This window comes from Cryptosporidium ryanae (assembly GCF_009792415.1).
Source record: "Cryptosporidium ryanae isolate 45019 chromosome Unknown contig_11, whole genome shotgun sequence".
NCBI classification, from domain to species: Eukaryota; Apicomplexa; class Conoidasida; order Eucoccidiorida; family Cryptosporidiidae; genus Cryptosporidium; species Cryptosporidium ryanae.
Genome location: NW_027125521.1, coordinates 429,867 through 455,532, shown reverse-complemented (window position 1 = coordinate 455,532; position 25,666 = coordinate 429,867). Strand labels below are relative to the sequence as shown.

Below are 25,666 nucleotides of genomic sequence, written 5' to 3'. Positions count from 1 at the left end.
TCAATTTCCTTCTCTAAATTCCTCCTTCTGGCCATAATGGCCTCATTGAAGCCCTCCACATTCTTGTTAAAGGAGTTAAAAGACTTTCTGGACAGAACAAGAATGTTTTCAAGTTTGGTATTCCTATTTGCAAGATCTGAACCCGTAGTTTTCACGTCCTCGTAGCCTGGCAGGTACCAGCCTAACGTTTCTTCCTGCTTCTTTTTAAGCTCCTCATGTTTGGTTTTCGTCTGGGCGGCCTGAATGAACCTCAACTAAAAGGCAAAGTGAAGTGAACTCCAGCCATGTTTGCTCTCGTTCTTAAACTTACTGCCGATACGCTCGATGAAAACTTTAGTTGTCTGCCTGACATGTTGTATCTCGCTCCCGGCAAGGCCGGTGTCTGGACCAATATTTACAAAACTGATTGCCGCTGAGCCAGGCTGCAGTAGGGGATTTTTTAATCAAGCATGGCAATTCCTTTATTGGCGCCACTTCCGTGTTCCCTTAAACGGAGCGCGGAGGATCTATGAATGACAGGACGAGTTAGGGAGGGAGTGAGGCGGAGAAAATAAGCCAAGTTAGAGGGTCTAGGAGAGTCGCGTGCTATGTCCACGGCAGGAAGTTGGGGAACCAAATGTTTCCAAAGATGAAGGAGAATATTTGGAACGCCAGAATGTACTTTGAATACTTGGGGTAGTTGCGGTAGAAGTATCCGATAAAAGTGAAAAAGGCCGGAATGCAGTTGAAGAGTCTGAGTAGCACCTCGATGTATCCTGAAACGGAAATAGTCAGTAAAAGGAAATAGATTTGAATGGCATATCCAATGAAAACGAGTGCATTGTTAAAGCCCTTGAAGAGGTTGTTTTCTTTTGAGTACCTAAGGAATATATTTAAAGATGCCAAGGAAACGATAATATACGGCATCACAATGATGAATCTGTCAATTTTTTGGATTTTCCAGTAATTAAAGGGTCCGTTATTCCAATACTCGCTCTGAACAAAGGAGTATATGTCAGGAATGAATTTGTGGCACCAGGGACGGGGACTAGTTGGATTGATGCAGTATCTTAAATACGAGAAGGTGAGGTGTGCCAAAAAAGGAGACACTGAGATTACAAAAGATATAAAGGCGATTAACCAATGAACCAAAAACAGCGCAATTCTGCTAAAGTTTTTACTTGGAAGTGGGGTTGTCGACAAGAAGTATAAAAATAAAGGGATTGAGTTCAGTATTCCATTGGACCTTATTCCGGAAGTGAATGCCATCAAAGTCACGGAGGCAGTTAAGCAAACAACGTTTTTAGGCGAATAGAAGCCATTATTGTTTGAGTAGTGCTCGGCTTTGAGGATAAATAATGCAGACCAAAAGTTGAAACAGGCGAAAAGACTTTCACTGTACATTGCAGAGTTAAATATATTCGAGGATGGGAATATGAAAAACAAAGTAGATATTCCAGGAAAAACAACATCTTTCATTTTAATCCTTTTGCTTAATTCACACTGAAATAGATATAAACCTGCACTGGCGATCACGAAGGCCAAATTGCTTAAAAACACTCCAACAATCATGTTTATTATAATTTTGGACTCGCTTAGATTATACAACAGTTTAGATAGCAAGTTAACCATTAGTGGATAAAGAGGAAAAAAGGCGTGCTGATGCTCGTATTCGTAGTCCCCAAAAAAAGAAACTCTTAAGTAATATTCACCATCCCAGTTAATGAATGACTTTAGAAATTTCCATATAGCAGTGTCTTGGTATTTCTTTGAGTTAACGTCCAAGTGAAGACTCAGAATTCCGGTGTTCCTAATTCCTGAAAATAGGTCATTCACAAGAAACGAAAGGGTTATGCAGACTAAACGCGAAAGCAGGCTTAATAGTACGACTCTTCTAATATTTAATTTCATGGTTTATTTTGTGTGTTAAAGATAACTGTATATCCGGGTATCTGTTTTCTGCACCTTTTAAATTAAGGCCTGACCGTCAGTTTAAATCCTTCTATCCCGAAAAGAAAAGATACGATCTGAATTACAGCAAATTTAAGAATGCTGAAGCGGTGGAAAAGTTAATTATAAACAAACCAATTATTGAGTTAAAATGGGTCTCTAAGCGCACAAATACCAGATGCAGGCTCTCGCCAGTGTTTCATTATTCTCCCTCTATCTATAAGAATAAAGACAGTCATCTAGCGTTGACTCGACCTATGTGTAGTGGTGTCTGCTCCGTGGCGGACCCTTGCTTTTCCTAACAAAGCAAAAGTTTCGCTAGCAATCTGCCAAAAAAGCCTACATGTAATCTAAGGCTATACTTATTCCCTCCATTTACAAAAAGAGACGCCGGCGCCAAACGCAAGCTTAAGTTCGTAAAGGGTCAGGAGCAAACCGGGGGAAACAGAATGAGCAGTTGGTTAAATGGAAACGAAGCCAACGAAGAGTTGTTTAGGAGGATATTGGAGCTCCCGAAAGACGGGTATGCGGGACAGCATGACCCCGAGGGTGACTTGGAGCTGAGGTTTTTTTTCTTGGGACAAGAATGCGGACTAAACGAGAACAGATCGCTTGAGATATATGAGAAAATGATCGAGTTGGGGGTTTTGGAATACAATTGGGACACAGTTCCCTTTTCTATTAGTGTTGAGAGACTAGACGGCATTGAATGCGTGATCTTCTCAATAAATGTGAGTCAAAATTACTTGGATGAGTGGCATGCTATTTACTTGGGTATGAGGGTTACAGAAAAAATAGAGAATTTGGCGTTGAGAGTATGCAACGAATCTGGGGACTCGGTATTGGTTCATTTAGCGGACGTAATACCGCGTTGGATAAAACCCTATAATTCAAAAAATAGATGTTTCGTTTTAAACGGTAGAATATGTTTGATAGACAATGAGCCTTGCGTTGGCGAGAGCGAGACTAGAGATGACTTTAACGAACTTGGATTTGGCTTTGCTGTTGAAAAATTAAGGAGCATGCTTATTGAGAAGAATGAATTAGATTGCGATATTCCGAGCACCGAGGACGAATATACGAACTTGTTTATGAAAAAATACCAATTAATCCGCAAGGTGAATGACCAGGAGAAAATACATAACTTTAACGTGATCCTTCCGATGAAGGTTGCCAGAATGATACTAAAGTTCCATTATTTAATCTCACTGTCTTTAAAACATTTATTTGAATACGGCAACGATCCCTTGGAGGTTAGTGAATTAGAGAGCGAACGTGACATGAATGACACAATGATTTCTGAATTTTTCCCGGATAACCTGGTCAGAACTAGAATATGCGTAACTAGACCCCAGTATTCAAGGTTGTTTAGTGAAGGAGTATTTATCAAGACACCGTCTGTATTTTCAAGAAGAAGATGGATGAGCGTGGCTCCTAAAGTGTACACAGATGACGTTAAGAGGGCAGAAAGGGAGGTTGGATTTGGACGTCTAATTTGCTTCGGCTTATATTTAGCATACATTAAAAATTTGAAGCACTGCTTAAATGTTTTCAGTTGGACCTATTCAAATAATGATTATTGGAGTTTGCTTGACAAGGAAAAAATCAAGTCAGATTTAGTTTCATTTTCTGAAAAAAATGGGTTTTGTACGGCCAGTGGGAGAAATGAGAGTGTTGGTAACGAACAATGTTTTCAAAATTTATGGAATAACTTCACTTACTTGGTTAAAGGTGACGATAGCACATTGGATGAGCTTCTTTCTCACAGTGAAAATAAGGACGACTCAACAGAGTGGTTATATAACGAGAAGTACACGAAAGATTTAATCGAGAGTGTACAGTTGGCCCATTTGTACGGAAACGAGGGGAAAAACAAATTCAGCGATTCTGATTCTAAATACAAGTCATTTTCTGAATTTTTGAAAGCAAAGTCATACCTAAGCGAAATAGACTCCGATACTTACGGGGACAGCAGCTGTAACGACAGTGACTCTTCTCAAAGTGACTCTGAACAAGACAGTGGCGAATTGCTAGACTACGTCATAGGCGAAAGAGAATTAGCAGAATTAGAGGCGTCTACGAGACAAATGGACGAGGAGCTCAGAAGAACGCTCATGACAACAGTTCCCGTGCTCGGGGCCGAGGAAAGCGAAGAGTTTGTTGAAAACGTATACAAAGAAACTCTTATGATGGAAAAAATGTTGGGTGTTATGGGTCCCACGGGCATCATGAACAGAGTAAATAAATAAAGACATTGCAACGTCCTTTTCCAAAGACCAATCCAGTGTATACATGTCCTAGTCTAATCTGAAATCACAGTATCAAAGTTGCTGAACAGTCTTTGGAATTAATAATCAATTGTTTTGTATACACCAAAATTTATCTCTTTCATCCTTTTTGTGTGAGTTTTTGTTATTTCCTCTTCTCCCCAGTGTGATATTTACACCATTGGTATATTAGGCGCCGCTAGCGTCGGTATAGGAAAAAGACAGAACTAGAGTTTGGGCGGGACCCAGCGAATAATAAAAGTATAGTGAATTTAATAGCGTGTATTAAGGTAAGTGGCTTAGTAAACAGTGCGAGTAAATATAAAATGGGGAAATATAGGTGGGAACTAGTAAAGGAGGGGCAATGACTTTCTTTTATCTTGGAGTTTTAATTTGACCGAAGCAAGTAATATAGATAAGTGTAGGAGAAAAATACATTTATTGGTGCCAAGGTGTGAGAGCAGAAAGAGAAAAGGGAGACAAGTTTGGTGCACTAAATAGAGTATCTTTGTTTTTATCTTTTTGGGAACAATACACAGGACTAGCTGATATATATATATCATTGAATTCGGGGTTTTTGGAATTGAGTATAGTACATTTTTTCTTCTTAATTAAGACCAAAGGATGACAACTGTTGTACCGAAAATAATGGAGGATGGTGCTCAGGAGAGCAAGGGTGATATGGCACGTTTGCAATCAATAGTAGGGGCAGTGGCAATAGGCGACTTGTTAAAAAGCACATTTGGTCCAAAAGGAATGGATAAGATATTGCAGCCGATAAAAGAGGGTCCAATAGATTCAACTCCAATAATCACGAATGATGGAGCAACCATATTGAAGTCAATATCAATAGACAATCCAGCAGCAAGAATTTTGGTGGATATAAGTAAACAACAGGACCACAGATGTGGAGACGGCACGACAGGAGTGGTGATATTGGCATCGGAGCTGTTGAGACAGGCAGAAAAGTTGTTAGATCAAAAAATTCATCCACAAGTGATAATAAGTGGGTATAGGATGGCATTGGAAGAGGCAAGAAAAGCCTTGTATTGTAATTCGTTTACAAATAGTGACAAAATTGACGTATTTAGGAAAGACTTGTTAAATTTAGCCAGAACTACACTAAGTTCGAAATTACTTACTTGTGAGAAAGAGCACTTTTCAAATTTAGCATTAAATGCAATATTGAGATTGGGAGATAATTTGAACTTGGATTATATACAAATAATAAAAAAAGTCGGTGGGTCGTTGGAAGATTCATTTTTGGAAGAAGGTTTTATCTTAGAGAAGAAGATAGGTGTTGGACAACCAAAAATAATGAGAAACTGCAAGATACTAGTTGCAAATACATCAATGGATACGGACAAAGTTAAGATATACGGAGCTAGAGTTGCAGTAGAGAGCATGGAAACGGTGAAGGAAATAGAAGAGGCAGAGAAAAAGAAAATGTACAACAAAGTTCAAAAAATATTAAAGCATGGATGCAATGTGTTTATAAATAGACAACTCATATATAATTATCCAGATCAACTATTCAAGGAAGCAGGTATAGTGGCTATAGAACATGCTGATTTCGAGGGGGTGGAAAGACTAAGTGCAGTATTGGGTGCGGATATTGTAAGCACCTTTGACAATCCGGAGAAGACAGTATTGGGTACCTGTGAATTAATGGATACAATAATGATAGGAGAGGACGAATTTATTCGTTTTTCGGGATGTTCTAAAAACCAAGCCTGCACTATAGTACTCAGAGGCGCATCTTCGCACATATTAGATGAGGCAGAAAGAAGTCTTCACGACGCTTTGGCAATAATATATCAGACAGTGAAAGACGGTCGTGTCGTGTATGGAGGAGGATGTTGCGAGATGGCAATGAGTGTTTCCGTTGAAGAGCTGTCCAAAAGAGTCGAGGGCAAGAAAAGTCTTGCTATAGAGGCGTTTGCCACGGCCTTAAGACAGATACCAACAATTCTATTAGATAATGGTGGTTATGACAGTGCTGAGATTGTAACGAAACTCAGAGCTTTGCATTATAAAGGAAACAAGTCTTTTGGAATTGACTTCAGCTCTGTAGAACCTGGAGATATGAAGGATTTGGGCGTCATTGAGTCATATGAATCAAAGCTTTCCCAGATCTGTTCCGCAACGGAGGCCGCTGAAGTCATTCTCAGGGTTGATGACATTATACGTTGTGCTCCTAGACAAAGACAAGGGGCATAGCAAAAACAACATTAATGTTCTTTCTATATATTTACACTCGATTTCAATTTCTATATTTATTCTGATCACTTTTAAGGTTAATAATAGATCCAACTATGTGGTTTGTCTTAAAAGCGCAGTTGCACTGCGATATTAGTTAATATATAGCTGTTAACTGAGGACGCACATTTGATTACCCTTGTTCTTTTAGTTGACTGTACTCAGTTGTGTATATTTGAGGGTACCAGAAATAAATTGTCCACTTATCCTATTTGTTCTAAATCTTATCTCCAAACCGTCTTTTTATTTTATCAGAAAAAACGTTTAAACCGGTATACTCGATACCTCTTTTTTTCCCGTGTAAAGTAGCATACTAAACCGGTACATATAGAGTAAAAAAATAAAGCAGTAATATTATTCAAGTGGTGGCAAAAGCAAAGGAAATAGAGTATTAATAAGGTAATAAAGCGAAGTATAATAGTGATAGGTAAAATATCCGTTGTTATTCTCTCTATTCAGGGAGTTACTGTTAAACAGGACGGAAAGGGAAAAGCCAGTGTTGTTCAAATAAAATACCGTGTGAATAACTAGCGTTCAATCGGTAATAGACATATTTATAAATTTGAGTACCACTAAAAGAAAGACGTAAGCGGAGGCTTTGGAATAATTGCAGCAAAAATGGGATTTTCAACTCCCCTCGACACCAACTTGCCATGTGTGTATATATTTTGGGTTTTGGCAATTGTGATAGTAAATAGCAATTTACTTGCAGTTAATTGCGACAATGTGGACAAACTAGTACAAACAGAAGTTACCAGAACATACTACTTAACAAGAAGGGTAGCAAAGGTAAGTATGGAGGTAAAGATTAAGACAGGTATAGATGGAGAAAAAATTAGCAATTATGTATATGAATTTGGGGTTTCTGATGATATTTACGATAAAATAGGTTTTGTATCGTCAGGGTTGTCATCAGTAAACCCAAATGACTATGTAATACACTCAGACAGTGAGAAAAAAGCGTTTAAGATTGAGGTAGGTGAGGTGAATGACAAATATAAGACATTTCATATTGAATATCATGTGGGAAATACCATGATTCCAAAACCCAAGTCAATTAGACTGGGCGACAACCAGTTGCTGGAATTCAGTGATTTGTTGAGAGTGAGAGGAAGCACTAGTGCGAACGGTTTAAATTGCAAGGTATTAAGTGAAAAGCTGGTGATTCAATTTCTCCCGGAAACAATTATAGAAAAGTACCTACCATCTGAAATGAAAAGACAGAATAATAGACTGATATATGCAGTTGAAAGTGATAAGCATAAACAAGACCAAAGTAGAGATACTGAAGAATTGTTTTACGTTCATTTCTCGCTAAATACGCATTTGGTGTATTACGACTCAGTAATAAGGACCATAAGTATATCTCACTGGGGAAAAATAAACGTAAAAGAGGAGTACTCAGGATCTAATAAAGGGGCGTTGAATAAAGGAGAGTTTCACAGAAAAGAGATAATGCTTTTGTCTGGTCAGGGGTTTGCCAGAATGAGAGCACCCGGGACAGTATTACCACAAAACACTCACGTGTGTTTGTTTGTAGACCACGTGCTTCCAAAGGACGCAGAAGGATTGGAGTACTTTGATCAGATTGGAAACATATCATACTCAAACGCCTGGCGAGTTGGCAACACACATACAATGTTGCAGATTCAACCAAGATCGCCACTCATGGGAGGGTGGAATTTCGATTACGTGATTGAGTATAATCTTCCACTAGATTCGTTTGTATATTACGACTCAAGCATGGGAATGTATATGTTAAATTTAACAATGATTCCCTCCGCAAAGGGAATATTTTCAAACAACATTACGACCCAAATACGCTTCCCAAAAGGAGCCCATCGTTTGTCGTTGGAATTCCCGAAAAATTCAAACATTCCCTCATTGGTCAAAAATTCAAATATCGGATCCTATTTCGGTTGGTTCGACGTCTTCAAACCAAGGCCTGTGATGGAATACAACATGACCTCGTCTTATATTCCAGAACAGTTTATATTGGACTATAAATTTAGTGCATATTACCAAATTGAGTCAAAGCTAATCACTTACTCGGGAACATTCCTCATATCGTCCCTTTTATTCATTCCTTTCATGATTGTAGTATTTCTAAATAGACTTAGTGCGGACTCACAAAAAAACAAGCATGTAAAATTTGACTGATTGCAGACTGGCGCCACTCCCTTTTCTATATTTGGCCAAATTACATTTAGATCTGGACAAAAGCGACGGGGTTTCCAGGAGATCACTTTTCTTTGACAGAGAGGAATATGAATAAGAGCGAAGCGTCGTTTAGACGAGCTTGTAATTACATCAGGCAAGTCGAATTGCAAGTAACGTAACAAGCGAGACGATGATGCAGAGATTAGCATGCAGGGTTCAATATCTGAAAAGTATTTAGGATTGAGATATGTAGAAATATGCGAGAAAATAATTAAATTTTTATTTTGTTATGCCAAAAAAGACACAAAAATTAGGGGATCACGGAAGGTGAGCAGTGACGGGAGTGCAGATCTCTGATAGCCTGTCACACGAGTTCAAGTCGGGGTGCAAACTAGTATTTGCAAAACGGCACAAAAATAAATTATTATATGAGCACTATAAATAATAATAATAATAATAATAATAAAACAAACAGCAAGATAAGCAGTATTATTATCATAAAAGTGTATAGACAGTAAATACATTTGTAGTTGTTGGATGAGTTAATGCAGAGAAGTATTAATCTTTAATATTTTGCGAACAAATTAAGTCAATAAAACTATGTGTTGAATGTTAGTGTCAGTCCGTTGATTTTGCTCTATTATTGTTATTGTTATTAGTTCGTCATATAAAATACTGGAACTAAGTTAGTTGGCAATTAAATCCACAGGTTGTTTGAATGAAAGGGTGGCGACTTGAAACTGCGTTGTTCCAATAAAGTAGTTAAAGCCCGAGTGTAAAGTGTTTAGAGGAACACACACTCAATTTGAATAGCTTAAAGACACTTATCTAAGCAAAAGGTGAATATATAAAGTGGTTATCTATGCTTGTATAATAAAGGTTAGGCCAGGATAAATAAATAGAATAATCGACGACTGTATAAGTTGGATGATTTATTTACTGCAGCAATTGGTCGAGACGAAATATACAATATTAATATAGACTTGGGTATATTGGTAGGTAATTAACCATGTATACAGTACATGAGGGTTGCAGTGAATTGTCTCCAGAGAATTACGGTTCTTCAACGGAGCGATCCACAAAAATATACAACCTCAGAGACAGAAATCTTCAGAATTGCAATGGTAAACTGGGAGAGGATAGAAAGAGAGAAAAAGAAAAGTTTATACATGAGTTCAGAGCCAGTTGTTCTGGGAAGGGAGTGTTTGATTTGCCACGGGCTAGTGAAAAATACAAGGAAGGTGGCAATGAATTGCTTGTGAGTAGAGTTGAAAGGACAAGGAAAACAACGAGTGGTAATGGTGGAAACACGAATATATCCAGCATTTCGGGAGAGTTCGACACTGCACAATATCATAAGAGTGCGGTACTGGCGTCATATAGAGACGATGATGTCAAAAAGCTTGGGGATGTTTCGGGGTTTTTGGACAATGGTTTTTCGAAGATGGACAACGAGGAATTAAAGACAAAAAAGAAGACGTCTTTTAAAAAATATGAAAAAGAAGGAGAATTGTTATTATTGGAGGGGAAAAAGGGGAAGGATTTGACCAACACGTGTGTATTGAATGAAATAAACAACAAAAAAATAAATATAGGTGGCTTCAGAGATTCAGAGTGGTATAAAAAGATTCCCAATTGGGAAAAAATAATAGAAGAAAGGCACAGTACCGTATATAGATCGTATGAAAGGTTGGAAATGATTGGAACTGGTACATATGCAAAGGTTTGGTTATTAAAAGACAAAGTTACCGGTAGAAAATATGCAGGGAAGTTGTTGGAACCACATACATATCCATTAGATACAGTGGACAGAATAGAGAGAATGTTTCAGTCAGAAATTGAAAATTTGATTTTAAGTCAGTGTCCAGGAGTGGTTAAATTGCACAAAATTGTTGTTGGTCCAGAAGGCAGCTTACTTATACAAGATTACGTTGACGATGGCACAATCTGGAGAGAAAATTGTTGTGTAGGCGAAATTGAAGCATTTCAACATTTTATTCAACTAATACAGAGTGTATTGTTTTTACAAGATAGAGGAGTGGTGCATAGGGACTTAAAACCAACTAATATTCTTCGTTATTCCGACAAAAAGATAGTCATTGGCGATTTTGGGTGGAGTGAGAGAACCAATAGACTTCATCTAAATCCTTTAGAGTGGCCAGGAACACTGGAGATTAACCCTCCTGAGGTTCTCACATTTAAAGGACCCTTGACTGAAAAGATAGACAATTATGCCATTGGAATGAATTTGCTACTTTTTTTGACAGGAAGATTTATATGCAGACAGAAAGGATTGGATGTAACGGAAGCCGCTCCATATATATTAAAGGTAGTTGAACTTATCAGAAATGATTTCAATAACAAAATACTAAGTAAGTCAAGACATAAATGTAGTAACAACAATGATAATAATAGTAGTTCTGAATTTAAACAAAGTCAATGTTTTATGTGGGAGATGTTTATTGGGTTCACTGATCCAAATCCAGAAACACGTTGGACAATTAGAAAAGCACTGTTTCATCCAGAGTGTATAAAACAATTACTTAACTGCTTTAATAATAATTTTTCAGTCATTTGGCATCCACAAATTATTTCAATTATAAAATCTAATATAATCCCAAATTCTATACCAGTTTCAAGTTTTAATTTAGGAAATAGTCAATACCAGGGTAATATTTTTCTGGAAGACCAACGAAATATTTCAAAAAGTGATATTTTACGGAAAAACCCCAGTTTAGGTAATATTAAAATTTTAAATCAAAGCAACCAGAGTTATGTGAATTTAATTTCGGGTTCTGTTTCTAGTATAAATAACCATGGATTTATAAATGGCCTTGTTGGATATGACAACATTATTGGTTTAAATAACAACTTATCACATGATTACCATGCTTCTATTTTCAACAGCGACCCAGATAGAGTACTTTTTAAACAAAATCAGCAACAAATCTTGTCTGGAGGAGCTTCCCTTAGACCTCTTAACTTCACAAATACTCAAAAAAATGTATTAAAGAATGATTCATTTCAGCCACAGATTATTTTAACTCCAAATACAAATGGCATAGATGGTTGTCTTTCCACATCTTCATTGTGCAACGGAACTCTTTCACAGTTTAGATATCAATCCACTTCCTCTTCGTTTGCTTCTGGTAACAACTATCTTTACAGTAATCAAAAGCAAGTTGGTACGGATAATACAAGACAAAGTTCTCAGTACATTAACAAGTATCTTTTATAGTTAATATTGCTCAAAACTATACTCAATGCGTAGTTAATTAATTTTAATTATATCTCTCTCGTTATTGAACTATTTTCAGAAACATTTCATTTCAAATACTGTTGTTGATGATGAATAAATTGATTTAATTAGTTTTCGCGCAACAGTGATTACCTCACACGAACATAAGATAGCGTTACTACTTTACCTTAATTATATTAAGCTACACTTGGAATTTGTTTGTTCTTGGCAGTCCCATAAATTCACACACATTTACATTTATTTCTGTATAAATTCCCTCTCTGACCTTAAGTTATGTCTACCCAATAACTGCACTACCTTAAACCTCAATATTTGTATAATTGCATGTGGGAGATGGCATTTTGCATGTATTACCACGTGTGGCGGCAACAAAGTAGAGTTATTACTACATAACTGATCGATGCAGTATTAAGAATTTGAAGCAAGTTATAGTCATATGTATTGAATAGTCAAATAAACTTCTAAAATTGAGTCAATTTAGTGGCATTTTTGTTGAGGTGGCCGGTTTATTTTGCTTTTACATAGTTGGCTTGTTAAATATGTGATATCTTTATAATATTAAGAATAAGTCATTATATGTAGACAAAGTGAAAGGATAATTTTTTTGACGCATATATGCTTGCTGCAATTCCTTTTCGATTTTTGAGTCGAACAAGTTTAGGAAACGAAGGGTGAGAGGGATATAAAAAGAACAAGGGGTGATGAATGATTTAAAAGGAACGAGAGTGCTATATCTTCATGGGTAAGTTACAAGATTAAAGATAATAAGTTTTTTTTATCTAAAAGACCTGGCTGAATAAGAGATTTAACTATACTATGTTTAAAAGTTTGTATGATAATTATAGATCTTACAGGAAAAAGCAAATAGAAGAAATAGTTGGAATTTCATACATTAGATCACCTGATTTAAATTATCATTCAAACATAGTAAAGTCAAAGACGACATATGTTGTAACCTCTGCAATACTGTTATTAATATTAATGTAAGTAAAATTTCTGAAAATACGTATAACACATTTTTTAATGATTAATTAACTAAATTATATAATATAAATTTTATTTAGAATAGTCGAAGTTGCCATATACTTTAGCATATTATTAAAAATATCACTATTTCTTTCTTCAGTAAGTTTGAAATATAATTTTTATATGCGAAGTAGTGTATTTAATTTGATAAATTAAACACTAAATTCAAATAAAAGTTGTTATTGGTCATAATATTTTACAGAATAACTGGAATAATAGTCTTGAAAAAATGTGTGAATATTGCAAAAGAAGTGATTGAGAAGAATATACTCGCATTTAAACCTGAAATAATAATAACATCCGACTTTTCAGCAGTGAGCATGAGTAAGGTCAATTCAAGAATAAGTAAAGTACCTGTAATAATGTTTTCTCCATCAATAATAAATTATAAAAGATTTACACTTGGCAGACTTGATTTCGATCCAGATCGTTTTCAATGTTTAATGATAGTTCAAAGTTTGAATGATAAGATTGTACCAACAAGGGATATAATGGAATTAATAAGTAAATATGATGAAAAAAAGATAAAAACACATTTTATTAAAAACGTAGGTAACTTATTGCCAACATATGCAAGTGTTTCAATAGAGCAATTGAAAAGATATATGGTTGAAATAATAGAAATAGCATCGAAAGGCGATGATTACGATATAGAAATTGGTAGAATAAGTAATTCAGACAGTCGCTACGAGTATAACAATAAAAGTTCAGAAAACAATTCAAGAGAGTTAGATGAGAATAATAAATTAGCAACTATGCATTCATTTGCGAGTCCAATGTTGGGAATAGATTTGCCTTCACTAAGAAAGACTATCCCAGTTACTAGAAAAAAAAAAGAAATGCAAAAACTAAGGAGGAAAAGTTTGAGTGAAGAACTAGAGGAATCAGGGTACAATACAAGTAAAAATAATGAAAATGAATCAATTCCTTTAATAGTTTCAAAATTAACAAATATAAAAAAATCAGAGTCATCTAACAATTCAAAACTAAATGAAATAAATAACGAGTTAATTAAGCATCTAGAGAATATTAAAGATGAAGATAGTGAATATAAAAGTGATTCATCACCTGAACAAAGCTAAATACTTGCATGGAATAATTAAAAAATTGAATATATTTATAACATCATTGTTATGATCATTTGTTACTTTTAGTAAAAAATAATCAAGCTATAGGTAAAGAAAAATTAATTTAGAATACCTGTTTATTATCTTCTTTATAAATTTTTTCAAAATAAGGATGAGCTAAAGCTTCTCTAGGTAGTATTCTTTCTGCATGATCATAAACTAACATTTTATCCAACAAATCAATAACAACAGGATTTACTAAATGTTGATTTTCATTATTTATAAATTTACTCCACGGTTTTTTAGTGTGTCTTCCAAGTAAGTCATCAAAATAAGGTTCAAGTTGTTTTTTGTATTTAGCTAAATAATCAAATAGCCCATCAGTTCCAAGTACACGAGCAATTTTGACCAGTTGGTCATTATTATCAACACCGCAGAAAAACGGATCCCTTTTAAATATCAAACCAGCCAATACACAACCTAAACTCCATATATCAAGTGAATAGTCATAATACTGAAAATCAATGAGTAATTCAGGTCCCTTATAGTATCTGCTTGCTACTCTAACATTGTAATCCTGTCTTGGGTGGTAGAATTCTGCCAAACCCCAATCAATTAATCTTAATTCTCTCTTTTTGGGATCTATTACAACATTGTGTGGCTTAACATCACGGTGCATAATGCCTTGTGAATGTGAGTAATCAAGTGCTTTTAATATTTGATATATATAGTATTTGATGTCATGTTCAGAAAAAGAAGGGAATAGTGTCTTAAAATCAACATTATCCAAGTATTCAAATATTAAACTTATGGTTCCACTACTCGAATCTTTAATAATATCCATTAATTTTATAATATTTGGACCACCATTTAAATTATATAGTATTTTAATCTCACGTTTAATTTTTTTCCTTTTCACTGGTCTTAACACTTTAATTATTACTTTTTCATTGTTTAACGTATTTATTCCTTCAAAAACTTCACTGTACTTCCCTCTGCCTACTTTTCTAACAATTTCGTAGTTATTTGGAGTATTGTATTCAATTTGAAAGTTTTCGTAGTCCCAATATTCTCTGGGTTTATATACGTTTACATCAGAGTATAGTCTAGGTAAGGGCCATTTGCTTATTGAATTGTCACTATTGCTGGTGTTCACGTTTCCTGAAGTGTTGTTAGTATTTCCTCCATTATTGTTTTTATTACTACTCATTTCTTTTGCTTCTATCTATCCTTATTAATATCAATGAGCTCTTGGGTTATTTCATTAATAATCACAGTTTGTGTAACAGTATGCTATATATTAAATGTAAGTTTAATTGAAGTACCGAACTTTAACTGACTTAGTTCCCTTCTTTCTGAGTGTTCAACTATTTAATTCAGAACTAATATGTCTACAAAACAGTTGCACTATCTTTTATTTTATATTTAAAAAAAATTCCGGTCGGCTAAGCTATTAATTACAAAACTAACACGTATTGTGTCCGTTTCTTTTTATATTAATTACGGTCCGCCCTCAATGTAGGTTTGTATTAAGTATGTGTACAGAAAAGGAAAAAGATGTTGCTCCTGTTCAATCCCCTATTTATTCGTTCTCAGAACTCAATGACAATTAAATCTGCTCGAGAATGTATAAATGGACTGCGACTTATATTAGTGTAGTTCACCTATATGGTCTACCTTGCTAATAAAACATCAAAAAAATATTTAGGATTTGTGTCACTTATTATTATTGTCACTATTATTCTTGTTATTATTGCCACTATTATTGTTTCAACTCAACTGTTACTTTAACTTATTTATTTTTACCTAACTTTATATTAACCAACTAATAAATCAAATAGGCAGCGTTTTCCCGCCGAAATGCCCGATGGAGAAGTGTACCAAATTATTTCAAATTTGAGTTGTTTGTGTTACACAAGTGTTTGTTCGAAGGCAGATACAGTCAATTAAACGGCAATGTGACTGCATTTGCATCTAGCGTCTTATTCGTGTCTAGCGTTTTGTTTTGCGGATGGTTTCGGATTGTGAGAACAGGATCACAACATGTTCTCTTTCAAGTCTTAGCAAATCAGAAAGTATATTCTTCGTTTAGTTCCACAAATACAAAGCTGGACTAACTCTTGTTGTGTTTTCGCGAAGCGGGAGTCCCAACATTAACACTAAATTGTCGTTTTTGGCAGGCTCCGCCCAAACAGACGCAAGTAAGGCGACGTGCATGCATGCTTACGCACCTAAATCTTCGCATAGTGCCTTCACTACGTACCAATCAGAAGCTCTGCACAACTGGGAACACAAAAAGAGCAGCCTGACGGGGCGAACAACTAAGTCTTTGCCTTTACCTCATTTCTGACGCGGAGCTCTCTGCTGTGCCAGCAGAAAGAGAGAGTTAATTCCTGGGAACGTACAAGCAAAAGGAAAATACAACTAGTGGTGTAAAAAGGACGAGAAACAAACTGACAGCAAAGTGTGTTGAAATCAGGTGCCAAGTGACCACTCACTCTCGTTTTTGTTCTGCTCTCTTTTGTGCATGCCGAACTCAAACCGGTGTACACTTCAACACATTCAAATCGTCCTGCAAACAAACCATGTCTCTCGCTCCGCATAGGACAAACTGCTCAACATCAAAATTGGAAGTGGCGGCAGGGAAAAGTACGTGTTAGGGCGGGCGAATGTGTAACTGTGATGCTTAAAATTCAAAGTTAGAATAAAGTGCGACGAGGAAGAGTAGTATAAAACGGAGAAAACGCGAAAACAACAGAGGAAGTTGTACGGATATTGCAATCGACGATGTTTGCAAAGATTACGGCAGATTCAGCCAGGAATGTGATATACAAGGCGCAGCAGAAGGTCCAAGACACAACGGATTCGTTGAATCCGCAGAAAATACTAACGTTTGTGTTGTTTATGGGCACATCGTTCTTGTTTTTGTCGCTATCTTTCATGTTTTTACCCATAATAGTCGTATCTCCACACAAATTCTCGATACTCTTTACATTTGGCTCGTTTTTTTTTATGTCTGGATTTGCCGTGTTAAAGGGACTAGATGGTTTTTTCAAGTATATGGTTGAGAGGGAAAGACTGCCGTTTTCATTTATATATATCACAAGCCTGTCGCTGACACTATACGCAACACTGATACTGAAAAGCTATATATTGACACTGCTGTTCTCAGTAGTACAGATAATTGCACTTGTTTCGTTCTTGATTACTAATTTTCCAGGAGGATACAGTGCACTCAACTACGTAAGCAGCAGTGTTTTGAGCGGGATTAAGAGCAGAATACCGTTCTCCAGAGATACAAGCATTCCGCTGCCCATTTAACTGGTTCATTTTGCGTCTGCAGACGCAATTAGACAATGAGACGAAACAAATGGCACATTGCCGTTCGGCTGTGTATGCACAGTGAGATCCGGGAGAAGGAGTGAGCGGCGTGGCAACTAGTTTAATTTAATGTTTAATTCGATGCAGTGACGTGTACTGGGACAGGTTGCTGTCGGGATGAAGCCTGTATAAAGGTACTTCAATTTTGACATCTAGTTTATAGCTCTATTTATATAAGTGAGTACGTATATGTATTTAAACGAATGTAATGTGTACGTTTGTCCTCAGTCTCCTTTGGTGAGGTGACTAGTTAGGAGTAGTGGTGTGTGGCGCGAGCCTGCTCCCGGTCCTCGGCGTTTCCGTTCCTCATTCGTAGCTGTTGAAGCTTGATTGGGAGGAGGAGGAGGAGGCATAGGAGGAGAAGGGAGAGTCCAGCTCGTCATATTCATTTTGGACAAAAAGCTTCGACTGCAGATGCAGAATCGGGGACTTTCCGCTGCTTGGTAAGACCGTTCTGTTGACACCGTCTCTATTATAGTCAGAATTGACCTTGACGTCCCTGTTTTCGGGAACGTAGTCCTCGTTTGTGGAGTTATTCGTTAAGGTTTCGTTTGACTCCACTGCAGAAACGTAAACGGACTCAAAAGTGGAGTGGAAATTGGAGTTGTTTCTGTCGCTCACGGAGTCAAGACAGCCGCCTTGGAGATAGTTGTCACAGACTCTCGAGTCTTTGTTTTCAGTAGTCTGTGGTTTTTCATCGTTGGGGGAGCGGTGCTGATTGTCTTCATCAGAAACACCGTCGCCGTTCTCGCTGCAAAAGTAGCAGGTGCCTTGGACGACGCTAGCAGCTTTTTCCACATGGCAGTCTTCCTTGTCCCTCTCGTTAGAGTCCGAATGTATGAGTTCTGGAAGCCATACGCTGCATTTAAGCAAGTTGGGCTTGCCAATTATGAAAACATTGACCTTTTCACACCCTATTTTGGCTTTGTTTTCCTTAAAATAGTTAATTTTCCCCCTGATCAATTCAATCTGGTCGTTGTAGTCGTTCAGCCAACTTTTTGTTTCCTTAATAAGGTCAATCAGAACGTTCGGGTCACACTCTAGTTCGTCTATATCGGTACCTATCTTGTAGAGGATTGCGTGAATTGGGAATTTGGACGCGTCCGAGTTTCCGGAAGCCCTTAAAATGGCTTCCTCCAGAACCTCAAAACCGTCGTTCAGGTCAAATAAAATCTTTTGTTGCGAATGGAGTCTGAGAAATCCTATGATCCTTCTGTACTCTTTTCTGATCATTAACACTCTGACTACCACACTCACGTTTCCGAGTCTGTAGGCGACATCCAAACACATTTGCTCTAGCCACAGCTTGTTCTTGAGTAAAAAGTAGTTTTCCCTAAAGCTCGTCTTGTTGAAACACCTGCAACACCTGTCGTCTACACTTCCGTTCAACTCAAGTTCGAACCTAACCTTCTTTTTTTCGTCCTCCAAGTCCACGTTGTGCAGATAAAGGTTAAACAACTCAATGAGTACCTTGTTTGAGTCTTGAATGACGTGGTATTGCAAAAGAGTGTGCAAAAGCGGCTCGTTTTTGAGGTAAAGCAACATGTCCAAGAGCAGCAAATGCACGACCCTCTTTGTCTTTTGCTTCAAGTCCAGTTTCAGTTTAACCAGTTCAAGAACGTACATGACGAGAGACATTATGTTTTTTTGGCGCAAACTATCGTTTCTCTCTTTTTCAAGCTCATACAACTCCTTAACCCTGTTTGTGAATTCAGAGTCCCACTTGTTCCCTTCATCGCTTGAAAAACTTCTGTTAACCACGAAAGGCAAGAGCTGCAGTTTCTCGTCCCTTCTTGTACCTGTGCTAACCAGGCTTCCTATCAGTTCCCTTTCAAGCAAGATTAGCTTTGAGTATTGTATCTTGTTCAAGAATATTCGCATAACCAAGTTAGCGCTTGAATTCAAGAGCAAGACAGTGCTGGATTCCAAAACCTCTCTGTTGTCGTAGACGAGTCTTCTATAGTAGTCCGTATCGCTGTACCCGTACATGCATATTACTGTGTTCTTCTTGAATCTGTCCGCAAACAGTGACGGAACTATATAGTAGCCGTCGTTTAGGGAGTCCCCAATACAGTTGCTTTCGCCTCCGCTTACATCCCCGTCCCCACTCCCATCCCCGTTTCCGCTTTCCTCTTCCTCACTCAAACTTCTCTTATCCAACAGAAGTTTAATGTCGTAAATACTAAACTCCTTGTTTCCATGTAGATTAAGCACAACCAGCAAATTGTCAAGCTTCGCTACACTGAACTCCTTAAAGGAGTCGTTTATGTCTAGCACGAGATCGCAGTTTTCGTGGTTGAGCAGGTCCCTTAGGGATATTCTGCTGTTGGTGCAGTCTATGTGCATACAGTAGAGATTGTTGTATATGTTTATAAGAAGTATGTCTTCTTGAGACAGGGTTTTGCTTATGGAGAGCTCGAGAGCCTGCAGTTTAACGGGTTTCTGGTCCTCCCCGAGTCCTATGTTTACGTACGGAAGCAGCTTATTTTGCGACACCTGCAGCAACACGCACTGGAACTCAATACTGTACCACATCCTCAAGTTTTTAGCCGAAAACTCCCAGATCAGGCTTATGTTATTCTCCTTTAAAGCATAAAGTCTCAGTTTTTCACTCGTGACCAGCAGCAGGGAGGGCTCGCTCTTCACTTCATTGTGAGTAGCCCTGTCGCTCCCAGCTCCCAAAGACGGTCCGGGGTTGTTTAAATTCAGAACATTCAACTCAAAGTTCCACCAGACAATTCCTCTCAACTCCTCATCGTTGAGCGACACCAGGCATTCCGAATACTCGCTCTCCTTCCAGCTGTATTCACACTTGTCTCCAGATATCTCCCCAAAAACCCCGCTTGCAACTATCCTTATCTTTCTGTAAACCAACACTTTCCTGCTCCTGTCAATATCATCCAACACGTACGAAAAACAACCTTCCGTGTTGTCCCGTTTTTCATTCTCCATGGACGGTTCGTCCCTAGTATAGAACAACATACACAAAGGTCTCGAGGAAAACTCTTGTTTGTAAAGCTCCGGAAGCCTGTACTCCACCATTGAGTAGTCGTCCACTCTAAGCAGTGTGTTAGACAGTCTATTATACACCAACAATTCCCCCTTATTCGTTGAGTTAAAGTACACGTACTGCGACTCCACTATTGTTTCCCGACTCACGTCCAGTATTTCTTCCCTCTCATACTCGCTCAACAATCTCTCGTTCAGTCCAATGTATCCCTTCTCGGAGAGCGTCATTTAGAATCTGACAACCTCTTGTCTGCGTTCCTCGCAACCTCCCAGTTGTATATTTAACTTCTGTCGTGTGGTTTGCTTCTTCTAAAACAACTGGCATTTGCTCGGCTGTTTTCGCGTGTGAACTCCGATTACACTTGGGAATTAACCAAGTGCCAAGACAAATAAAACTAAATTAAATCAATCGCAGAGGCCTTTAGTATTTACGCCTCGACTAAAGAGGGGTGCCTTGAGGATTTAAAGACAAATTTTGTCTTGCCAAGTTTAATTGAAAATTAAATTGGCCTTGCGTCTAATGCCACTCGCACCTAATTTCCGCAAAGCCTAATTCTCAAAGTCGTTTTTTTGCAGACAAGGGTCTCTGCAATTGAATACACCACACCAGAGCCCGCAACTTAAGGGAAACCAGAAAGCAAATCAAAACAATACCGGGTCGGAAAAGGAAATCTTTCTGAAAATAAATGCATTGCATTGTCTTGCTTGTTTTCGGAAACTGAACAAATTTTCCAGTTTAGCGTCTCTTGGCTGTTTCTGGTGTTAAGTTGTTCAGGTATATATTGTAGTAAATGGACGACGTGACCTTGAAGGCATTGTACAGATTCGTCAATAAAGGACCATCGAATATTTGGGTGTCAAATAAATACTTGAACGGATTTATTCTGAAAAGTTGTATTGTAATGTAGTAAGAAGATTCCCTTGATCTTTTTGCGGTACCGATATCTTTTTCCCCGTGCATTAAGTTGACACAATCACGGCTTTCTACCCTGATTTCCCTCTCACTCCGACTGTTTTCAACGAAATCATCCTCTTTGCGACCCAAACAATCAGGACAGGACTCAGTGTGTGGAAGTTTAGATGTTGAGACAACTGATGTATTCAAGTTGTTAATGCTCGTTGTGTTGTCATCGTTCGCGTTGTGTTTCGCGAATAATTCCCTTTTGGGTCTGCATCTTAATTTATTAGAAGATATAAAAACCCACTCATAGTTCATACGTAGTAGTGTATTCAACATTATCTTTATTATCCTGGTTAAGTCCCCGTATATTTCGAAACCCAATAACCATCTACTCTTGGTTGCTTTGTTATTAACGTCGAGAGAAACGGGTATAGAAGATATTTCTATTCCGATGTTCCCAGTATAACTATAATTGTAACCACTACTGGTACTGTTGATACCGCTTTCAGAAATATGATCATGATCTCTACTGTATGATTCATTGGTTTCCTTCTTTCCCCCAGTGCAGTCAGTTGTCTGACTCGTGTCAGCGGTTGTACTGTTGAGGTCGCGATGCTCATTTTTTCGAGTGCTGTAAACACCAACTTTCGTCTCACCTTCTGTCAAAAACGGCTTTGTACTGTTGTATCTTAGGGATCCAGAACCATTTGAATTGCAACTTTTTTCACAGTCATCACTTGTTTTCGATTTGCCACACTTACCGTCCAATGCGTAGTTAAAGGTTAAACCAATTTTTTCGCAAACATTGGGATTTCCTCTAAAAAAGCTCGTTTTGTTGCTCTCCTCAACGTCTATTGCAGTGCTGATCTTATGGTAAAGTAGTTTCAATATGCTCCGCTGTTTAAACGAATTTTCATTGCCTTTTTTCGCACTTCCCAACAAGTTCGTCTGATCTGTACTTTTGGTGTTGTGGTGATTGTATATTTGCCTGTTGCTCAAGTCTGATGTATTAAATTTCTCGTAAAAGCGATAAATGTCAGAGTTCGTTTGGAATGATCTCACAAATGCGTCGCGATTGCACGCATTTGAGAAATTTTGATTCAAAAGCGAGATCTTTTTCTGCATTTGTCTCGAAAATACCGAATGCTGTCTCAAATGTCTTCTTTTTTTTTGTGCCAATAATGCACATTCCTGGGTTAAATCTTCCGACAATATGCAAATGCCTTTGTTCTTCGTCATTGATTTTCCATTAAAATTACCATTAAAGCAAGTTTTTTGACTCTCATCATCTCTAAGCAAGTAGTAGTACTGCGGTTCCAAGTAAAAGGGTAAGTTGTGTCTGAACCACAAGTGATATCTTATTTCCTTGTACGTTATTCTTAAAGACGGATCCACCGTTAACATCTTTAAAATCAACGATCTACCCAAGTCAGATACGTAACCTGGTATTGTAAATATTCCGTGTCTTATTTTATTAAACAAATAAGTCACATTCTCATCATCAAATGGCAGTGCACCACATAATAGTACATATAATATTACGCCACAAGACCATATGTCTATTTCCGGGCCTGAATATGCCTTTCCAGAGACCACTTCAGGAGCTGCGTAGTTCGGAGAACCACAGGATGTTATCAAAAAGTCGCCCTCTTTTATGTAACTAGACAGACCAAAATCACCTATTTTTATGTTAAATTGATCGTCCAACAATATATTCTCAGGCTTTAAGTCTCTGTGGCATATCCCGTTCAAATAACAGTACTCCATTCCCGATATTAGTTGTTGAAATAATCTCCTCGATTCGTCATCAGAGAGCCTTCCTTTTTGCAATATATAGTCAAACAGCTCACCTCCTTTTACATATTCCATTATCATGTATATATCAGTAGGTGTATCTATAACCTCGTATAATCTTATTATATGTGGGTGTATTATACTTTTTAGTATACTTATTTCCTTCTCCGATTTGTCATACATATTCAATGACTTCATTTTCTCCTTATTCATGATCTTAACGGCTACTTCCCTTCCAGTTGGCTCGTGTGTACCCAACTTTACCTTCCCAAATGAGCCTATCCCCAGTGTCTGGCCTATTCTGTAATTTCCTATTTTGTACCTGAGCATACTACTTGTCGTTGACTTCATTTTTAGCTTGTGTTATTTGTTTAGTTCTGCCATAAATTCAGTTAAATCTCAAGAAAAAGTGTCTGTTTCATTCATCTGACTCAATTTACTTTGCCATATTAAACTATAATTAGTACCATTTATCTACTTTTTCAGTCTTTTTTTTTTATTTTCCCGGTATTGGTTTATTTTCCCTTTTCCAATAACATTAATGCAATTACTTGGTTTTATTAAATAATTAAATTTTTAAATAATATTAAAAACAATACCATAAGTTTTTGCCTTGAAAAGCTTTATTTTTACGCCAAGTTAAATAATTCTTGGGTAAATAATGATTGTTTTATTGTTCGCTTAACTTAATATTATACTCTTAATTTACATACTAGTAAATAAAATAATTCACGAAAATATACTTAAAACATGTTTTCCCATTTAAGTGAATCACTATATATTTACCTGCTGCTTACTTTTATTGCGATAAGTGGCAGTACAACTCTGGTTGATCGCAATAACAATGCTAAATGCCACATTAACCATAGCCTCTTATTAATTAGTATTGCAAATGCAAAAGACAACTTTATTGACATTACTGGAAACCTATCACAAACTGACCTGTACAAATGGTCGCCATCTATAAAAGAAGAATTTATTGATGATGAGGATGACTACAATACTCAAGCAGAGCGAGGAGGCCATAGCGAACGTGATGAACAAACTTCGTCTTCTTTGATTGACAACAGTTTAAGTGACTTATATAGAAATGTGAAGATATTACATAAGACCATACACATTAAAGACATAAATAATAAATCTGTGCCTTATAATTTGTATTTAACGAATATAACAATACCATTATATGAAGTTAAAAATTCACTTTTTGTATGTAAAATTAAGGTTGGTGAGCCTGAACAAGAGTTTTGGCCAATTATAGACACTGGTAGCAGCAATTTGTGGGTAATTAGCGATGAATGCAATCAACCGAGTTGCCAAAAGGTTAAGAGGTATTCAAAATACACATCAAAATCCTTTAAAAGAATACCAAAGTATGAAGATATATCTGTAGTATTTGGTACAGGTAAAATATTTGGAAAACTTGTATTCGATACTCTAAAATTTGATAATTTTCAACTTAATAAACATGTTGTTGGTCTAATTGATAAGGTTGAAAATACCGAAAATAGTAAAATTGACGTTTTTGATGCCATTGAACTTGAAGGTGTGCTTGGTTTGGGTTTCACTCAACTTTCTTCCTCAAGTAAGTTACAACTACCACTCATTGAAAGACTTAAAAATGAAGGACTTATTAGCGAAAATATATTTTCACTTTATATCAACGACTACCGTATAAAACCAATTTTAAAAAATATTGAAATTAAGAGCCTGCTATTTAGTTTTTTTAATTTTGGTAAATACAATGAAAGTAGAGTAAAAAATAATAAACTTTCACTATCTGCAATTCTTTTACTAGGTGGAATTGATCCAAATCTTTATTATGGCGAAATACATATGCTCCAAGTTGTAAGGGAAAATTATTGGCAAGTTGAGATTGAATCTTTATACATAGGCGATACAAAATACTGCTGTAATCAAGGATCTCTAGCTTATGAATGGGATAACTTAGAAACTGAATATCTTAGTAATAAATTTGGCAGCATGGAGGATATACCAATGGATGTTTACATATATAAAAAATACAACAAAAAAATTGATACTGTCAATAGAACTCCAGGATATGTAATTTTTGACTCTGGTACGTCTTTTTATACCCTTCCACATTTTGAATATAAACATTTCACTGATAAATATAAACCATATGGCGATTGCTCTCAAATACATTTTGACATGAGCAGTGTTGATGAACGCATTTTTCAGTATTTCCCCAACATCACATACACATTTAAAGATGGCTTCAAACTTATAATTACTCCAGATTTATACCTAACGCCTAATGAGCAAGGAAAATGCAAACCCGGATTTATGTCGATAGATGTTCCTCTTGAATATGGTCATTCTTACTTGCTTGGATCTTTATTCATGAGGTCTTATTTTACTGTATACGCAAAAAATATTCCAAATATGGGTTCTTCTGTCGGAATTGCAAAGGCCAAACATGGTCCGAACATTAGAAAATATATTTACGATAACCTGTCTAAAAAGGACCCAGACTTTGTTCCACCAGATGATGACGAATCTGAAGTGTATTGGATAAAGCTAAATGGTAAATTGTCGAATAAATGGAAATTCTCAAATATATTGAACAACTTAATTTTTGCATAATGTGAAT

The 25,666-nt window shown here is 36.8% G+C and overlaps 11 protein-coding genes across 11 annotated transcripts; 7 read left to right on the top strand and 4 right to left on the bottom strand.

The window, feature by feature from the left end:
- Nucleotides 1–585: 585 nt before the first annotated feature.
- On the bottom strand, nucleotides 586–1,890 carry FG386_000136 (multi-pass transmembrane protein; the record flags this gene model as incomplete). The annotated part of the gene is made up of 1 exon (XM_067339447.1): nucleotides 586–1,890. One exon carries the CDS (start codon nucleotides 1,888–1,890, stop codon nucleotides 586–588), a length of 1,305 nt encoding a protein of 434 aa, XP_067198245.1.
- Nucleotides 1,891–2,378: 488 nt separating this feature from the next.
- On the top strand, nucleotides 2,379–4,178 carry FG386_000135 (uncharacterized protein; the record flags this gene model as incomplete). The annotated part of the gene is made up of 1 exon (XM_067339446.1): nucleotides 2,379–4,178. The coding sequence occupies one exon, from the start codon at nucleotides 2,379–2,381 to the stop codon at nucleotides 4,176–4,178; it is 1,800 nt and encodes a 599-aa protein (XP_067198244.1).
- Nucleotides 4,179–4,820: 642 nt separating this feature from the next.
- FG386_000134 (TCP-1/cpn60 chaperonin-related protein) lies at nucleotides 4,821–6,416 on the top strand (the record flags this gene model as incomplete). Its single annotated transcript, XM_067339445.1, has 1 exon — nucleotides 4,821–6,416. The coding sequence occupies one exon, from the start codon at nucleotides 4,821–4,823 to the stop codon at nucleotides 6,414–6,416; it is 1,596 nt and encodes a 531-aa protein (XP_067198243.1).
- A 657-nt stretch (nucleotides 6,417–7,073) lies between these two features.
- Nucleotides 7,074–8,615, top strand: FG386_000132 (putative ribophorin ihypothetical protein; the record flags this gene model as incomplete). Its single annotated transcript, XM_067339443.1, has 1 exon — nucleotides 7,074–8,615. One exon carries the CDS (start codon nucleotides 7,074–7,076, stop codon nucleotides 8,613–8,615), a length of 1,542 nt encoding a protein of 513 aa, XP_067198241.1.
- A 1,009-nt stretch (nucleotides 8,616–9,624) lies between these two features.
- On the top strand, nucleotides 9,625–11,853 carry FG386_000131 (protein kinase; the record flags this gene model as incomplete). Its single annotated transcript, XM_067339442.1, has 1 exon — nucleotides 9,625–11,853. One exon carries the CDS (start codon nucleotides 9,625–9,627, stop codon nucleotides 11,851–11,853), a length of 2,229 nt encoding a protein of 742 aa, XP_067198240.1.
- Nucleotides 11,854–13,262: 1,409 nt separating this feature from the next.
- On the top strand, nucleotides 13,263–13,982 carry FG386_000130 (uncharacterized protein; the record flags this gene model as incomplete). Its single annotated transcript, XM_067339441.1, has 1 exon — nucleotides 13,263–13,982. One exon carries the CDS (start codon nucleotides 13,263–13,265, stop codon nucleotides 13,980–13,982), a length of 720 nt encoding a protein of 239 aa, XP_067198239.1.
- A 109-nt stretch (nucleotides 13,983–14,091) lies between these two features.
- Nucleotides 14,092–15,177, bottom strand: FG386_000129 (casein kinase II; the record flags this gene model as incomplete). The annotated part of the gene is made up of 1 exon (XM_067339440.1): nucleotides 14,092–15,177. The coding sequence occupies one exon, from the start codon at nucleotides 15,175–15,177 to the stop codon at nucleotides 14,092–14,094; it is 1,086 nt and encodes a 361-aa protein (XP_067198238.1).
- A 1,577-nt stretch (nucleotides 15,178–16,754) lies between these two features.
- Nucleotides 16,755–17,288, top strand: FG386_000128 (uncharacterized protein; the record flags this gene model as incomplete). The annotated part of the gene is made up of 1 exon (XM_067339439.1): nucleotides 16,755–17,288. One exon carries the CDS (start codon nucleotides 16,755–16,757, stop codon nucleotides 17,286–17,288), a length of 534 nt encoding a protein of 177 aa, XP_067198237.1.
- Nucleotides 17,289–17,654: 366 nt separating this feature from the next.
- Nucleotides 17,655–20,585, bottom strand: FG386_000127 (uncharacterized protein; the record flags this gene model as incomplete). Its single annotated transcript, XM_067339438.1, has 1 exon — nucleotides 17,655–20,585. The coding sequence occupies one exon, from the start codon at nucleotides 20,583–20,585 to the stop codon at nucleotides 17,655–17,657; it is 2,931 nt and encodes a 976-aa protein (XP_067198236.1).
- A 508-nt stretch (nucleotides 20,586–21,093) lies between these two features.
- Nucleotides 21,094–23,403, bottom strand: FG386_000126 (uncharacterized protein; the record flags this gene model as incomplete). Its single annotated transcript, XM_067339437.1, has 1 exon — nucleotides 21,094–23,403. The coding sequence occupies one exon, from the start codon at nucleotides 23,401–23,403 to the stop codon at nucleotides 21,094–21,096; it is 2,310 nt and encodes a 769-aa protein (XP_067198235.1).
- A 399-nt stretch (nucleotides 23,404–23,802) lies between these two features.
- FG386_000125 (uncharacterized protein) lies at nucleotides 23,803–25,659 on the top strand (the record flags this gene model as incomplete). Its single annotated transcript, XM_067339436.1, has 1 exon — nucleotides 23,803–25,659. One exon carries the CDS (start codon nucleotides 23,803–23,805, stop codon nucleotides 25,657–25,659), a length of 1,857 nt encoding a protein of 618 aa, XP_067198234.1.
- Between the last annotated feature and the right edge of the window lie 7 nt (nucleotides 25,660–25,666).